The sequence below is a fragment of the Myotis daubentonii genome, chromosome 8 (genome assembly GCF_963259705.1).
Source record: "Myotis daubentonii chromosome 8, mMyoDau2.1, whole genome shotgun sequence".
NCBI lineage: Eukaryota > Metazoa > Chordata > Mammalia > Chiroptera > Vespertilionidae > Myotis > Myotis daubentonii.
Genome location: NC_081847.1, coordinates 14,114,713 through 14,131,372, shown reverse-complemented (window position 1 = coordinate 14,131,372; position 16,660 = coordinate 14,114,713). Strand labels below are relative to the sequence as shown.

At 51.5% G+C, this 16,660-nt stretch overlaps 1 protein-coding gene across 4 annotated transcripts in view; it reads left to right on the top strand.

Moving 5' to 3' along the window:
* The window catches only part of SYNDIG1 (synapse differentiation inducing 1), a 131,824-nt gene extending 128,941 nt beyond the window's left edge, over positions 1-2,883 (top strand). For 3 of the 4 annotated variants that reach the window (XM_059705383.1, XM_059705382.1, XM_059705384.1), the window contains exon 4: positions 1,658-2,883. In XM_059705383.1, coding sequence (XP_059561366.1) covers positions 1,658-1,816 — 159 coding nt within the window. In that variant the 3' untranslated portion in view covers positions 1,817-2,883. The remainder of the gene's footprint in view (positions 1-1,657) is intronic. The other variant, XM_059705385.1, reaches the window with a different exon arrangement.
* Positions 2,884-16,660: the final 13,777 nt, after the last annotated feature.

Genomic DNA, 16,660 nt, shown 5'->3' with positions numbered 1-16,660 from the left:
TCGATATCAAATTATCCTACAAGGGCATTGTAATCAAAACAGCCTGGCACTGGCATAAGAATAGGCATGGAGATCAATGAAACAGAAAAGGGGGGTGAGAGGGCACTGCTAAAATGTGTGAACTCTCATGGGATAGTCCTCTGAGACACAGGAATTCCCTCCAGGGGCCTGAGTCCAGGGGTAAGGAATGCAGAGTGTCCACCTTGCCTTCCTCTCTGTATGTACGCTCCGACAGCAGAGCCGTGGGTGGATGGCGACAAGGATGGGGCTAATGGCAAAGATAGCAGCAAATGACATTCTAATGGAGGATGGCTGCTGGGCTGAAGATGGGCAGTGACAGTGAATTATGTTCTAGGACCTTGGAGGGTAGGAGTACTGCTAGAAAATGAAACTCAGCTAATTAAGACTTAATTACTACTGCCCTAGGAGACTTCCCATTTTGCATTTCCTTAGCCCTGCTTCATTAGAAGTTGTTGGTGGTTAGATCCCAAGCTCACGTCCAAGCCAAAAAATTAAGGGAGGAGGACGTAAAAACTGGCCTTCACAATCCAGAAATTAGGGGAAAGAGAGGGCAGCCATGAAGCAGACACAAGTCCCTTCTCAACCTGACACAGGGATGCAGACCTCATCAGATGGGGTCTGGACCACAGAGAGCGGAAATTCATTTTGTGAGTCCTCTTGGGTTTCACCCTCTGTGGTCCATTGCAAAGGCCTCGGTGTTTTCAATTTGAGTAAAAAATATACTGACTCCTATACCTGCCTACGCAATGCAGAAATACCACTGGTGACACATGGAAGTGAGACCAGGCCAGAAACCTTCCTTCAGAAAGGAAGAGGGTGAGAGGGAATACGTGGGTCTACCAAAAAATACCAAATCAGATTCAACATCCAAAACCACGTTCCTGCCACCTCATGATCATAAGAAGTGAATCTAATTAAACTAACACCGTGTTATGTAACTGAGCAACCAGATGTCTAGCTATTGCTCTTACTTCAAACCACTGTATTGACGGATGAATTGTAACAAATCTAGCTATGCAAGGAAGGGAGACGGAAAGGAGAGCATGATTCCAGGGCCACCAGCTGAGGAGTAGAGTCTCAAGTATCCTGCGGTTGATTTAATAATCTCATGCCACAGTCTTTTCTGGGAAATGAGAACCATAATACCCTTCCCCACACTCCTCCTATGCTGTAAAGATTAAATTAAGTGTGAACATATTTTAGACAATTTAGTGTTATTCAGATGAAAGGAAATGGCATTATTGGGTAGAAAGCAGGGCACTGGAGGTGTGGTAGCTATTCATCCCTGGCGTACTGGTGCCCGAGACCCCGGGCCCCACATTTATGGTGCTCAGCTGGGCTACTGCTGACCATGGGTGTTTGCTTGAGGCTTTTTTGTTCTTTACACTTTGAGTGCCTTGCAGTGGAGAAGCAGTCATAAGCATCCGTCCCCCATTCCTTTTTTGCCAGTTACAGAGAACTGCTGTCACCAGCTCAGAGCAGGCACAGTTCCTCTGGGCGAGTCCTCACTCCCTGGGACCAGTCAGGTTCAAGGTTGGAAGGGAGCCAGAAGTGAGCCACACACGCTCTTCATCTTTCCTGACTTGCTCTTCTTGACTTTCTTTTTCTTCCCCCTCCTTTCTTTTCCACTCTGCAGACCAATAAAGCCGTGGCCAAGGGGGACTTCCACCAGGCCAGCACCAGCTCTCGGCGGGCCCTATTCCTGGCTGTGCTCTCCATCACCATCGGAACTGGCATCTACGTGGGCGTGGCCGTGGCCCTCATTGCCTACCTCTCCAAGAACAATCACCTATGAGCTTCCTCCGCGCACGAAGGAGAAGAACTCGGGGCCAGTGTTGTGCGCACGCAGAGCGAGCAGGGCTAGCAGGGGAGAAACACCTGTGTGACGCTGTGTAGTATAAATTATTGCCAAACAACTCCATAACACCCTGAAATTTTCTACTCATCGATTTGTTTTGTTTTTACCCTTTATTTTCACAACACGTTGTAGAACAGGAGACAGATGGCACTGCTAACCCTTCCAAGGGGAAGCTCCAAAGATCCTTACCCTGAGGCTGTGCCTGGATGGGTTCTGGTGGACTAGCGGCAGTGCAGCTCTCTCGGCAGCCTGCCAGGCCTGGAAAGCCATAGCACTAGCAATATACAAATAGTAAAACTGTGTTTATTTTTTATGGGATATGGTGCAATAGGCAGAAGGCTGGGGACGTGTCACTCTTCTGTCTGTTGCCTTGCTTGACTCCTCTGTCATTTCCCCAGTCCATGTACCTTCCCCATGGAAAGGAAACAGGGCTCATCAGAAAGACAGACAAAGCTGCTGGCAGGAACCCTGCTCTCCCTGGTCTTCAATGGGTGCAGCCTAAGAATGCCAAGTCAGAACACTGTGGGACCTGTCCCCAGGCCCAGTCTTTCCTCCCCGCCCTGCCCCGCGCCCCCCCCCCCACCCCCCCAGCCTAGGCTCATCCAGCATCCCTTGTCATGTCCAAACTTAGCAGCCACCACACAGCAATCTGCAACCTTGGGCCTCATTGATCTAGGGTCGGGGGAGCAGGCCACAGTCTGTCCCGGACTCCTCCCAGAAGGACGCCGAGGTTTGCTCCAGGACCTGCGGACACCATCTCAGCATAAAGACAAGCGTTGGCGCTCGCCTTGGTGATAAGCAGTGGCACTAGTGATTTTAGGAGGAGATGAACCTTCTCTGTTGACTAAATGAATAGCTATTTTCTTGTCATTTTTTAAGTGCAACTACTGCTTCATGCTGCTTAGTTATCAGACAAATGCTGAGAAATAATCACAGACATTTTAATACCATTTCACTGCTGTTTCACGAGTGTTCATTATTTAACAAAAATGATCTTTCAGCTATTTTGTTTAAGACTTTTTTTTTATTAATACTGTTTCTTAGGTTTCACTTATAGTTGTTTCTTTTTAAAATAATTAAAGAGCTAGCCAGGACTCGGTTGCTAAAACAGTAGGAGGGCCTCCTAAGATGAGAATCACATCATCTCTGACGGCTTAAGTTCCACCTGGAACACTGTTCACATGCACTGTTGTTCTGATACTTTGAGTGGATGCTGCGACCATCTCTCTAGGGCAATGGTTTCATCCCAGCACCTACAGCATTCCTGCTGCCTGGATCCCAGCCCCAGATTTCTGATTTGATTGATTGGGGTGCAGCCTGGTGATTCCAGTGTGTGGAATCACTGTCCTGGAATAAGGACTCCGGTTTGAGCTCCCTCACCCTTGACCTTAAACACTTAATATTGTGAAAATTATTAGCACTGCCTTCCTAGGTCAAGTCCAAGATCTTCTACCATTTGGTTGTAATAGCTGCTTCAAAAATGTGCTCTAAAAAATATACATATGGAAGAAATCCAAATGTCCCTGTAAGAATCAGTAACCCAGCGATAGCAGAGATTTGGGATCAAACCAACCTGGACGTGAATCCAGTTGTGCTACTTTCTAGCTGTGTGATCCTGGGTAGATGGGTGTACTTCTTGGAACCTGACCTCTAGAAGAGGATAAGTGAGGCCCACTTCCTAGGATTGCTGGTAAGTATATGAACACAGAGCCCAGCTCCTGCCCTGGGTCATGTAAAGGAGTTGGAGTGGCCGCTGTTATTCCCAGTGTTTGGATAATCATTCCCTGGCTTGTTTGTACTGTCCCATCATTTCAGCCCAATCTCTCCAGGTTTATTTATCAGGAACCATGGTGTGAAATGGGCATCTTCGTATTTGTCCTAAAAAGGCTTATTTGAAGTTTAAGAGGTGCCCAAAGTTCCATGACTTTGGATTTGGTTAAGAAGTAGAACCAACGCTGTATGTCACGTCCCACCATCTCACTGCCACATCATGGTTGCTCTACACTAACCCTTCTGTGCCCAGATACCCTGTCTCCTACCAGACCGACCTCCCACTTCTCTCAGCCCCTGCCTTTCCAGTTGGAGAAGCTTTCATTTCCAGTGGATCATCCCTCTCTGTATTTTTTGAAGCTCTACCAAGTCCTTCCCAAGGACCAGCACGAGGACCACAGGTGGTACTATATAGTGTGGATGGTCATGTGCGTAGGGTTAGGGCCAAACCTGTCAGGACAGCTGGATGAATGGGTGTGGCCTCCCAGCTCACTGGATAGATAGACACAACACAACCCAGTCCTCTGACCAGCGGGGGAGGTGGTTGCATGTCATCCTCGGTGTCCTGTTAGTGACTGCTGAGCAGCAGCATAACAGTCTTCCAAGTGAGTTGGGGCTGCCATGTACTTCTAAAGTCACATTACCTTAGTTGTCATTGCAGCCACCATGGACCAGGCAGTGCCCTGGGCAGGCCCTACATTAGTCACTGGGCCCACATTATCTCATGTATCATTTCACCCAGAGGTAGGTGAAAAGGTGATAGAACTGAGGTTCAGAGAAGGTAACTCACCCAGCACCACACAAGTGGCAGCTATAGAACACCCCAGCCCCGCCACCCCTCCAGGCAACAAAGCACTTAGTGGTAGGACCTGCTTCCACACCCCTCATCATGCGAGGCACAGCCTTCCCTTTAGCATCGCACTCCATTTTGTAAGAGCTCTTTATTACAACCATTTTATTGACATACAGAGACCCAGAGCCCATTCATACTTTTCCTCTAAGTCGTGCACCTGGAAAACAGCAAAGCCAAGATGCATCCTAGACCATTGGATCATAAGCCCCATCGGATTCCTCTTACACTGTGTTTCCTCCGTTATGGCTTTACAAGCGAGAAAAATTACATCTGGGCCAAGATCCCATTGTTGGGGTGCCAAGACTCTTAGGGGACTGGAAAGATGCTTTTGGCTTATGTTTCACAGCCTGTCTTTGCCACTAAGTGGTGGGACAATGTGGTGAGAAGGGGGGAGGGCTGAGGTGACTTCCATGGGCAGTGACACCTCAGCAAAGGTGACTAGGGCATATCTTATTCCTGTGCACAATGCTCTCCTTCCCACAGCCTTGGAGGCATCCCTGGCTGACCTACCTCCACCGGCCACAAGGCTCTTCCCGTCCCTGCTTCACTAGGCATGCCTGGCTTCCTTGGGTGTCCCCCCTTCACCAGGAGTCCCCACTTCACCAGATATCCCCACTTACCCAACTCTCCCCCAGGAACTACAATGGGCCCAAGGAGAACATGGTGAGAGAAGCTCATCTGTAAGTCACTGTGTCATCAGCAGCTGCCCAAGGTGCCACAGAGAGTTCGGCCACCCAGCTAAATAGAAACAGGGCCCTGACAATAGGACCAGCCTCTTCAAAAGCCGGGCAGCGCATTCCTCACACCCAGTCAGTCTCTCGGCACTTTTTAAGATGCTAGAAGCCTCCCTCATATGAAGCAGCTTCTGGATTTAAAATGCATCAATGGAGCAGCCTTCCCATTTGCCAACAACTCCTACTGCTCCAGGATGTACAAGCGTCCAATGGTCACCACGGCTAAAGCCAGGGCCAAAGCTGCCTTTTCGGCTATCCTGGCTGGGTTTCTGGGCCTCACCCCTGAGGTTCTACAGGGCCTCTGAGGCCTCCTGTGGACTGGCTTCGGTCCTAACCCTTATGAGGACCATTTTGTGTTTCACTCTTTCCCCCTCAAAGACCGCCTGCATTTGTTGCCATGAGTGTTGACATCGACCCAATTTATCAATAAACCATTTAGTGTAAATTCAAACCCTGAGCTGAGGCTGACCTCCCTAAAAATGCAGCTGTCCCATCTCCTACCTAGAGGCCACCTTTGCATCTGTGCTCTGCTCTTGATGTCGTTGGAAACAGAGGGAGCCAGAAGTTGTGTGTGAAGCTATGGCTGTGATGTCTCCGCCCCCATGACCTCTTGAAGCCCCTCCCTGGTCTTCAGGATGCGCTGAGCCAGCCCCTGGGGCGGGGGAACCTCATTTCCCTGGGGTTCTCATTTGAAGATCACACATCTTTGGAAAGAAATGGTGGACACTAGACCCACAGATGGCCGAGGCCAGCAGACCGCTGGCTCCCTGCCAAACAAGCATGTAAATAAAGAAGTGAGCTTGTCCCCTCACTGAGCCCCACAGGAGGGGTCAGGGCTCCACGTGGGTGCAGAGGGAGTGGGGAGGAGCTGTCTGCCCTGCGTTTAAGGTACAGCTGGGTTCTGTGGGCCAGTGGCTGTCCTGCATTGCAGGAAGGATATTGATAAGATCACCGATAACAGCCAGTACAGCTGCCCCACACAGGAGGGCATGGTGATTAGGAGTGGAGCTCCCTGTGGGTTTTCCTAGTAGAGAGTGTGTCTTGAGTGAGTCATGGGTCAGGGGAGATTACTGGGGGCTCTAAAGATTTGCCCACCCCCACCACGTAGAAAAGCAAGCATGGCAGGATGATTGGGGCGATGAGGTGGAATGTGGGTGCCTCCATGGATAAGCACTGAGCTGGAGACATCCCCAGGGGTGGGGCTAGCCTGGGCTTTTTCAAATGCAGACAATGGTGAGAGGAGCGGCCGCCCCAGAGTTCAGTGCGGTACTTGCTCTGGACTTTGGGCCATGGTTCCTCTGCTGTTAGGATGAATCTGGGTTCCAGGCTGCAAGGTGGCTGTCTTTTTAGCGGAGCAGTGCTGTCAGGCTCCTCAGTCACCCAGAGCCCTCTCCTCAGTGAGCTCAGGCTGCACTTCCCAGGCCAGGGAGACAGGTTCCTGAACCTGAATTCAGCATCTAGCCATGAACTCCACTGACCAGCAGGGGGTGACTAAAGCCAAGGCGCTCTGCAGAGGGAGGGGGTTGGAGAGGTAAGTGCCAGGGGCTGCATTCACTGTATCCCTATGACCTCTAGGGGACTATGCCTGGTTTTTTCACTAAAATTAGGCCATTCTGGGCCAATTTGAAGATAAAAGTTGATAGATGGAAGGAATGGAGGAAAGGAGAGTAGGAAGAAAAGAGAGAGGAGAATGGGTGAGCACGCACAAAATCACAGCACCAGCCACTCATGCAGCTCTCAGGCCTTCAGCTATGATACCTCCTGTCACCTGAGTCCAACCCATGGCTCAGCTGAAAAAAATAAACGGTGATTTGGGTATTTTGCCCGTCTACACAAGAGAATTCATATTTGGATTCAAACTATTTTATTAAACGAATCAAGATTTATAGGTGGAACAAGATGGGGAATGGTTTGCATTCTTCTAAAACACCTAGTGTTTTTGTTCCCTGAATATGATCCCAGAACATGTGAAAAATATGTTTTTCTACTTGATTTGGTAAACAAAGTCTTATTCCTGATAAATAGAAAGAGTCTGCTACAATCAGCTATTGCTAAGGGCTGAATTAGTTGCAGAGCTGATGAAGAGCTATGAAACCTGCGCACTTAGCACCACCAGGCAGGGCTTTCATTCATTCTCTTACGAGGTCCTGTGTGATTAGAAGCAAGAGGCTGTCACTGTCGAGAGATAGACCCTTTTGAATTTAGAAACAGGGATCAGGCCACTTCAGTATCGCTCGCCCTTTGTTTTAGCCCATAATGGAGTAAAGGTGATGCCCACAGATAACGCTCCCTCATTACCATTCCCACACAGAAACCCAGCTATTTGAAAGTCCCAAACCAGCTCTTTATCTGGCATCCTGTGAACTCCCATACAATATGTCTTTCTAAAATAACACGCACCTTGAATTTAGAGTGCATTGCAAGTGGATCCCGCTCCGTGCCAGGCCTGTCAGATCCTCAGTGTCCGATGAGGCTCTTGCCTCCACCATCACCAGCCAGGAAGTGACAGAACCTGGCCTTGGGCTCAGCCGAGGAGCTCTGGGGCCAGTGCCCTCACAACCAGGACCAGGAGACTGTGGGCTCTCTGAGATCTTACTGAGCCTGGTCCAGGAGGCCACTTGGCAGGGGGAGCTGATGAACCTGCAGGAAGATGGGCAGGAGCTGGAAAACTGGGAAGGCCAGGCTTCCTCCACCTTAAGCCTGACATGTGGCTGCCCTAGAGCCTGTGCAGCTTCTCAGATGGTTCCGGGAACATCCCTGAACTCAATCTAGGGGTGTCAGAGGCCAATTCACAGGAAAGAGGGAACAACAGAGAGAGCCCAAAGACATCCAGCCAGGAGGACATGAGGCTGGAGCCTGGCCGACCCACCACGGGCCAGAGATCAAGGTCTGACAGCACAAGAATGAACAAACCAGGGTCCGTTTCCCTCTCCGCCCGTCATCCTGGGACATCGGTCAATATCTGGAGACATTTGGGGCTGTCACAACTGTCCACCTACTGCATAGAGGCCAAGGATGCTGCTCAACATCCTACAATGCACAGGACGGCCCACATCAGAGAATCAGCCAGCCTGCGACACCATCCGTCTTGGTCATTCGCAGCACAAACGTTCTGAAAACTGGCTCTGAATTTGGTGCCACCTGGATGGAGCACCAGCCCAGGAAGCTTGGCGTCCACTCGCAGAGCCACACTTCCTTCAAACCCCTCCATAGTTCAACTAAGAGAGAAGGGGAAGGAGGAGGAGAGGGGAGGAGGGAGGCACCCTATCTCCTGGAAGAAGCCTCAGCTTCCACAGCCACACACCCACCTACCTCCACCAGCACGTGTCCGTCCTAGCAAAACAGTGACAGATGATAATAGCACCCCTCACATGGGATATGACTTGGGGTTTGTAAAAATGACTTTCCTGTTCACTCAATAACAGCCACCCAGAAATCCTCTGGTTCAAAAGGATCGAGGGCCCATTCCTGACTGGACCGGGGGAGGGGGCGGGGAATGGGGGACGGGGGGCGCTTGCTCAATTCAGCACTGCCAACTGGTGGAGAATGGGACTCAGCTCTCCTCACCAGGGCCCAGGTCTCCTTCCCCAGCTGCTCTGAGAAGGTGTGGGCCAGGGAGGCGGCCATGCCAGGTTAGGCGCATGTTGCCAGTGGCCCGGCTGTCATTTCCACGACGCAGGTCCAGATGCCTCTGGGAGCCACATACCTCCACCCCCTACAGCCCCCGATCAGAAATCAGATGCACGGGGCCAGAACTGTACATGGGAACGGTTCTCTTTCTCCCATTCCTTTCCCGTGAGGAAGGAAAGGACTGAATCTGGAAACTGCAGCTGAATGGGGTCCAGTAGGGGCTGCGGGAGCTGCAGGCTTATTCACAGGATATATCCAGCCGAGTCGTTCAGCGTTGCTTTGGAACAGAACCAGAGGTGGATGCTCAGGGCAGCCTATTCACATCAGTGCGGCATGACAAGCATTAGCTGAGCACGTACCATGCACAGGGCTGTGGGGGGCCTTGGGGGACAAAGATGGGAGGGATTAGATCTGGGGATGCTCACAGCCTAATGGGACCAGTACAGGAGTGGAAGCCAAGACCAGGTCCTGGCACATGCAGAGTTTGGGCTTCAATATTCGGATTTGGGGGGACACATTCAAGCCATAGCACCACTCGTGCTCATGCATGGTATCCAGCAACTGCCTGCCTTTCCACAGATACCCCACCCCCGTAGTCACCCTGAGCCCCTCACCGCCTTTTCTCTCCACCTCTACCTTCAGCCCCAGCCACATCTAGCTGTCTGCCTGTGCCTCTGGGCCCTAAACCAAAGCTGACTGATGGACTAAAAGTTCGTGTGGGCAGTAAGTGGTTCAGCGCCCCTCACCCCAGGCAGGGCACCCAGCTCATGCCTCTGTGAGGCCCTGACCAGGTTGTGTCCCTTGAGCCAAGGCCCCAGAATCCTGCAGGCAAAGGACACGTCAGAGATGGAAGGAGCCAGGCTTGCCGTGTGACACAGCTGTGAAATCTCTGAGGCTGAAGGCCCCGCTGATCCCTCTCAGCCTGCCTCAGGGCACCTGACAGACGGGGCACCCAGCACCACTAGAGGGCTCAGTTTCAAGCCCTTGTCATCTCAGAGGGGAGTCCCTGGGGAGCTGGCCCTCTCAGGTCAGGTTGGTGGGTGAGGCGGGGCCTGCTGGGACACAGGTACAAGATGCTTGGGCACAGAGCTACCCCAGCGGGGACACAGGAGCATTGGATGGCCAACTGCAGGTGTTGGTGACAACGTGTTCATAAGCACCGGGGTGCCCTCGGGAACCCTCAGGAATACCAGCCAGGCAGTGTTCACACTAGTGAGGCCCCACCTGAACCTGCCTGGGGGTGGGAGCCAAGGTCCCTTCAGCTGCTTTTACGTGGTCTTGTGTCTGAAACACAGACGCTTTACTCAGACCCTGGCGCCTGCTGCGAGGAGTGTGGCTGCTGACGGCTGTGGTGTGGCAGCTACAGCCGCAGGCTTCCCAGGACAGCTCTCGCCAAGGCGGGGCCAGGTGGTACACAGGGCCCGGCCACTTCTCCCCAGCTCACGGCTCCTCTGCCAGCCCTCTGCTGGGAGCGCCCTCTGGCTGCCAATGAGCTCTGTGTTCTGAAGGCTCCTTTGCCCAGTCGGATTCCTCCATTTCCAGTTCACACCTATTACCCCCAATAAACCTTTTCTCTTCCCTCTACTATCCAGGTAGTCCCTCTGCCACTTTCAGGAGAACCCGGCCTCCGGGGTAAGGTCTGGGAGCCAAGGACACCGACTTTAGGAAGTGAAGCTCAAAGGGGTGACAAGATGTGCCCAGAATTCATGAGCAGCTAGAAACTACCCACAATGCCTCCCCCTTCCCACCATCAAACCCGCATCCACACTGCAGTGTATGAAGCGCCTTCACACATTTCGCTTTGTCCCCACACACCCCACCGCCTTCCCTCTCACAGATGACACCCAGGCTCCTGCCGTGACCAGCTCCAGAATTTACCTGCCTTCCCTGGGCTCCCGGGCCCACATCTCTTCCCTCTACTATCCAGGTAGTCCCTCTGCTGCCCAGCACAGAGCAGCCCCTGCTCTGGCAGGAACCCCTGGAGCTGTTGGGAAAGGGGGTGCACTGCTCGCCGACTCTGCACCGGTGCTCAGCTCAGCCCACACAGACCCGGTGTGATGGAGACAAGCCTACAGACTGGGCAAACCCGCTGCGAGTCCACAGCGCAGGACAGGCTGTCCTCTGTCTCTGGAGAGCGCAGGCGGTGTTGGCAGAAGGGCCTGGGAGCAGAACCCCGTGGACAGGGTGTCCTTCAGGTTCCGTGTCAATGTTTGCAGAGCCCTGTTTGTATACTCATGGCAGTTTATAGTGTTTTCATCTTGTTTCCTGTGCAGTTAAACTTCCTCCACTTCCGTTTGCTCATCACATGCGGGAGGCCCCCTTCTGGGCTGAATCTCGGCTCCGGTGTCCGGGAGCCGCGCCGGACTGTGCGGTGCAGCTGGGAAACTCATCACTTCTAAGTGGTGCGCCAAAGAGAGAAATGAACACGTTTTTCGGTTTGAAAGTTTGAAAAGCAAATTTGATTCCTTTGCAAATGAACCAGGCCAGCTCCTCTCCTGCACCCCAGGCATAGCTCCTGGGAGGGGGCCTGGGGGGTGTGGGCCAGCAAAGAAACAGCCAGCAAGTGCGCTGCCCCAGGGTCGCCCCCAGCCCTCCTCGGCAGCCTGGCAGCATTTCCGCACCCTCACTGAGCAGCCAAGGGAGAGGAGCCCTGTGCCACTCCCATTGTCTCTGCCCACCCCATGCCCACAGTCAGATGCTTTCCCAGGAATCAGTTCCCAGCAGCCATGTGGGGCCCTCCGCACCCACACTTCCAGCAGGCATCTCATGCACTGGCTCAAATTTGATAACATTGAGGTTTTTCCCACCTGGACCCACTGTCCAGGAATGTCAAAGGCCACCTCAGAACTCCCCTGACAGTCCCCTCCACCATGTGGGCAGCAGCTGGCAGGTATGATAGTGGTCTAGGTGCCCTGCCCTGGTACAGCTACCACATTCCCAGCCCGAGGCCGACGGGCCTCACGCTGCCCATCTGCCGAGCCTAGCTCACCTTCTCTGGAAAGCCTTCTTTGACCCCTGCCTGAGCCCACTGGAACCCTTGCCCAACCTAAACATTAGCCCCCACGCCCTGACTCGCTCTGCTGATTGGCACGCATGCTTAGCTGGGCACCCACGCATCCAGCACATTTCTATTGCAGGCCTCCTCCGAGCTTAGTGCCACTCTGAGCTGTGGTGATAGGGATCAGCAAGAGACAGGCCAGCCTCCTGGGGGCAGACAATGAGCAAACGAACCAGAAGCCGATAAAGTAACTGCAGAGCATGAGGAGGTCAGGGAGAAACAAAGGCAGGGGACAGAACGGGAGTGGGAGGGACTAGTGGGGATTGTCAGGGGTGGCTGGTCCAAGGGGGTGACACTGAGATGCCCTGAAGCCCACTAGATGCCATTGGCGCAGAGTCTTGGAACATGATGATTTGGATGCTCATATCTGTTCTTGAACCTCATGTGTCATCAGTGATGAAACACAACAGAGGGGTCTGAGCCAGATCAATTTACTGCTCTGCCATGCTCACGTCCTTGACCCCAGGGCGCACCCCTTCCCTTTTCTTCTCCTCTCCTCTCTTCCCTTACTAACAAAGTCACGGGCAGAACTCACTGCCCATAGCCATCAGCAAAGAAGGTAGGAGGCTCGAGAGAAAAGAAATGTAAGAATTTAGGATGGCCAGGGCGAGGTGTGAAGTCAGGTTGTCACACAGACTGGTCACAAGCACCAGCTCTGATGATAATAATTTGTGATGTGGGTGCTGAAGATGACCGCATTTGACCATGTTACAAGATCTCAGGTGATTCTCTGGAGCTGCATTTTGAAATAGTTTTTAACAGCATAAAATGAAAACCTCATAGTCAAAATTACCCTTGAAATTTTTTAATGTAAAATGTAAAAATCCTATAATATAAGAGCATGATGTTGGGGGGGAAAAAAAAGTACATGTTTAAATCAGCCCAGCTTGTCATCACACGGAGACCCCATCCATCAGGGATCATCGCAGTGTTTGCTGCTGGCGACAGAGCCGCAAGGGCATGAAGATTCCAGCACACCAGCCTCTCCTGTTGCTAACTGTGAAGCCAAGTCCATTCAAGCCCCAATTATAGGTAAAGGGAACTTACTCTAAGACGGCTGGGAAGGGACTTCCAGTGATCTAAGCTGCTCATCTGGCCCCTTGTGAAATGTCCTGCGAGTTGAGAAATTCAGAGAACAGATAACAGTTTGAAGATGAGTGCAGAGCTGTCGCTTTCCTTGCACAGCTCTCTTTTGGGGTGCACACATTGCAGGGGTATGTGTGGATATTTAATGTAATTATGGAGGAGGATGACTGAGGGGTGACCATAATGCAGGGAGGTTAATTTCCTGCCACGGTGTGCGGGGTATGCCCATGACCTCAGCTCCAGCCGCACATGTGCAGGTGAAAACAGGCCACAAAGAGGCCCCTCCCTCTTTGCAGCACACACCTGCCCAGGGCTCCTCACATTCTCCAGGGGCCAATTTTGCACAGTTCTCTCCGAATGGTTTTTGAGCTTGAACAGTGGGGATAAAGGGAAAGAGGCTTCTATCTTCTCCTGCTTTTCAACTGATCCACTCCCACTGAGCCATCAGCTTGTTCCTTAACTTTACTCTGGTTTCGGATTTTAATTATTTTTTCTCAATAAATGACTCAAATACGAATGTTTCTCTGGGGCCCAGAAGCAAACTGGTGTTCTCTCTCTCTCTCCTCCTCCCCCCCCTCCCCGCCCCCATTCCTCTCTCTGACAGGCACACACAAGAGAATAAGTTTGCACACATTGCTATCATAATTCTGCTTAAAAACCTCCCATGGCTGCTGCGGACCAGAGCCCCATCTCCTCAGCCTGAGAGGCAACCTCCCACCAGCTGACCCCAGAGCCTGGCGGCTGGCCCTGTCCAGAACACACCCGGCTTCAGAAACATCAAGCTGGCTCTTGTGTTTCCTACCTCTTCACGGGGACTGAAGCAGAAGCCGTCCCACAGAAGAAACAAAGAGATCCGCAGGAAGTGGGGGCACGTGGCCCAGGGGGCTCTATCCCACAGGAACTCATTTGCCAGGACTGACAAGCTGTCCTAGCTTCACTAAGATCGTCCTGGGCTTTTGTCAACCTGTGTCTAGTGGATGTGTGTGCTGGGAGCAGTCATGGGTAGACACAAAGGCTGAGGAGAGCAGTATGCTGCAAGGGGAACTATGGAACGCCTCTCTGGGCTCTGTAAATGACCGCATTTAGGGGTCCCACTAGAAATAATGGTGATTTGGTGACTTGGAGCCCATCAGTGGGCCTTAGCGGTGTGTGTGTCTACCCCAGCCATCCGGCCCTAAGGCAGGGAGACTCTGGCATCAGAAGGTCCTCGGGACCTGGCCTCATTCCCCTTGGAGCTCAAGCCTGAGAGCCTCCTCCGAGGAGCACTGTCCGCACATAAAACTGAAATTTTAACTTTGGCCCCAGGAGGTGCCTCTCACTACACCTCTCCCCCATCCCTGCCCTTGGTCAGGAATCCTTCAGTGTGGCATGCCCTGAGCTACCCAAGGTCCCTGAAACCCCACCCCCTCCAACCTGCCCCCAGCCCACACAGGTACTCACCAGAGAAGGCCCAGATCAATGCAAACCCATCACCAAGCCTGGTCTTCGGGCTGCCTGCAAACTCAGGACTCCTCCTGTGGTTTTTTTATTCATTCACTGAACCAGCAGCGCTTACTACAGACCCAGCACCATTAATGCTACCATGGAGGGACTCTGGGGTGTGAAAATGAGTGCAGAAGGAACTTCAAAACACAGGTAACAAAAAAATAAGTCGCAGAACATACACGATGTCATCCATTTAGATGTGGTTCAAATGAAGAAAAACTGAACTGCAATGAAGAACACATGAGTGACTGAAAGAGCACGAGAGGCTGGGCTGTGAGAGCACACAATCCAAGGTGGTGCGTATTCCCGGTGGAGTAGGGAGGAGGGCAGCCTGGACACCGGCAGGGTTCCCTTTCTCAGGCTGGGGGTGCGGGGGGGGGAGGGTGTCCACAGGTGCTGCTGAGGTGCTTCTGATTGCCATTATACGTATTGCTTGTATGTGTGATATGCTTCATGGTTTAATGAAGTCGGAGATTTAGTCTGTGCCAGGCACTCTGCTGGGTTTGAGACATAAGGAGGCTGAGTAAGACATCGCCCCTCTGCTCCGGGATTCACTGTTTCTACTTGGATTACCTTCGGTCATGAAACTATTACACTCACAGGCTGTAGGGTCAGCAGGATGGACTGCCATGTTCCTGAACTTCTCTGAGCCTCAGTTTCCTCATCATTAAAGAACTCTTGCAAGAAGCAAATGAGGTAACGCCAGCCTATGTCCTAGTTGCTGACATTGCTGTAACTTCCTCTGCATCTTGGGATTTTTTGAGAACAGATACATACTGTATGCATTTACCTCCCTCAGCATTAGTCATTTAGGAACCTGAGTAAATATTATACCTACATATTTTAGTCTGATTACATTTGATCCTTTCAAGAAATCCCCTGTGGGGTGAGCAGGTGGGGCATCAGTTCTCCAATTGATAAGCAGGGAAACGGAAGCTCAGAGAGGCCAGATGAGGGTCCTCTCAGCAGACAAGGCGGTTCCTCTTCTTACGAAGGAACAATGTGGAAGCAGGAAGGCTACCTTTTTATTAAAAGTGTGGATTTTCTCTGCATCTGAGAATTCAACCACAGACTTAACAAGAAACATGATCAATGTGTTTGGGAAAGAAAGTCCAGTCACCGTCTGCCACTTCCACCACCATGGAAGCTGACCAGTCATCTGAGATCTCAGTTTCCTAAAAGGGGAAATTGGAAAACAATTTGCTAAAATCTGAAAAAGAGTGCTCTGCTTTGTAACATCGCTGTAACAAACTTCTTCCTTTCATGTTAGAGAAAAAGTATGCTTATTGCAACCAAAGCAAAAATGAACAAACTTCTCCACAAATGCCTGTTCCCAGAGGGAAGGGTCATGTTTGACTTTCTCATCAATGAGGACATAGGAGAAGGGGTCCTTGAGTCTGGGCCCTAAAGTGGTCCTGACGTGTGGGCCTCATCAAACGGCCTGGCCACTCTGCGCCTGGGACACCTCAACTACAAGAGAGCTTTTTTAAAAAATATTTTTTATTGATTTCAGAGAGGAAGGAAGAGGGAGAGAGAGATAGAAACATCAATGATGAGAGAGAAATCTTAATTGGCTGCCTCCTGCAAGTCCCACACTGGGGACCGAGCCTGCAACCCAGGCATGTGCCCTGACTGGGAATCCAACTATGACCTCCTGGTTCATAGGTCAATGCTCAACCACTGCGCCATGTGGGTTGGGCAAGAGTGCTTTGTCTGTTTGGTTGTTTGTTCGTTTTTTTGTTTGTTTGTTTGTTCATTTTGGGCAAGAGTGCTTTTGATGATGTGTACAATGGGGGCATATGTGGATGTTGATGAGATATGTAAAGCAATTATATATCTCAAAACTGAAGAATATGTAAAGCAATTTGCTTTTCCTGATAATAAGACATCTCCAAATTCAAGTATACTTTGTTGACACCAACTGTAGTGAATGTTGATGGCACCTGCCCACATTCCCTCAGTCAAACGTGTTGACAGTGTCTGGCCCTCCGACTGCTCATGGGGTCACAGTACCATGAAGACTGTCAAGAGCAGTCTCACCCAGGGAGGTGGGAATAAATGGTGAATAAAGCTCAGCTTCCTCTCAGCTCAGAGACAACGCTGAGCTGATCTGCAGGCTCCCAGGGTTCCCTGCGGGATTGAGGTGTCACCCTGATGTCACCTGT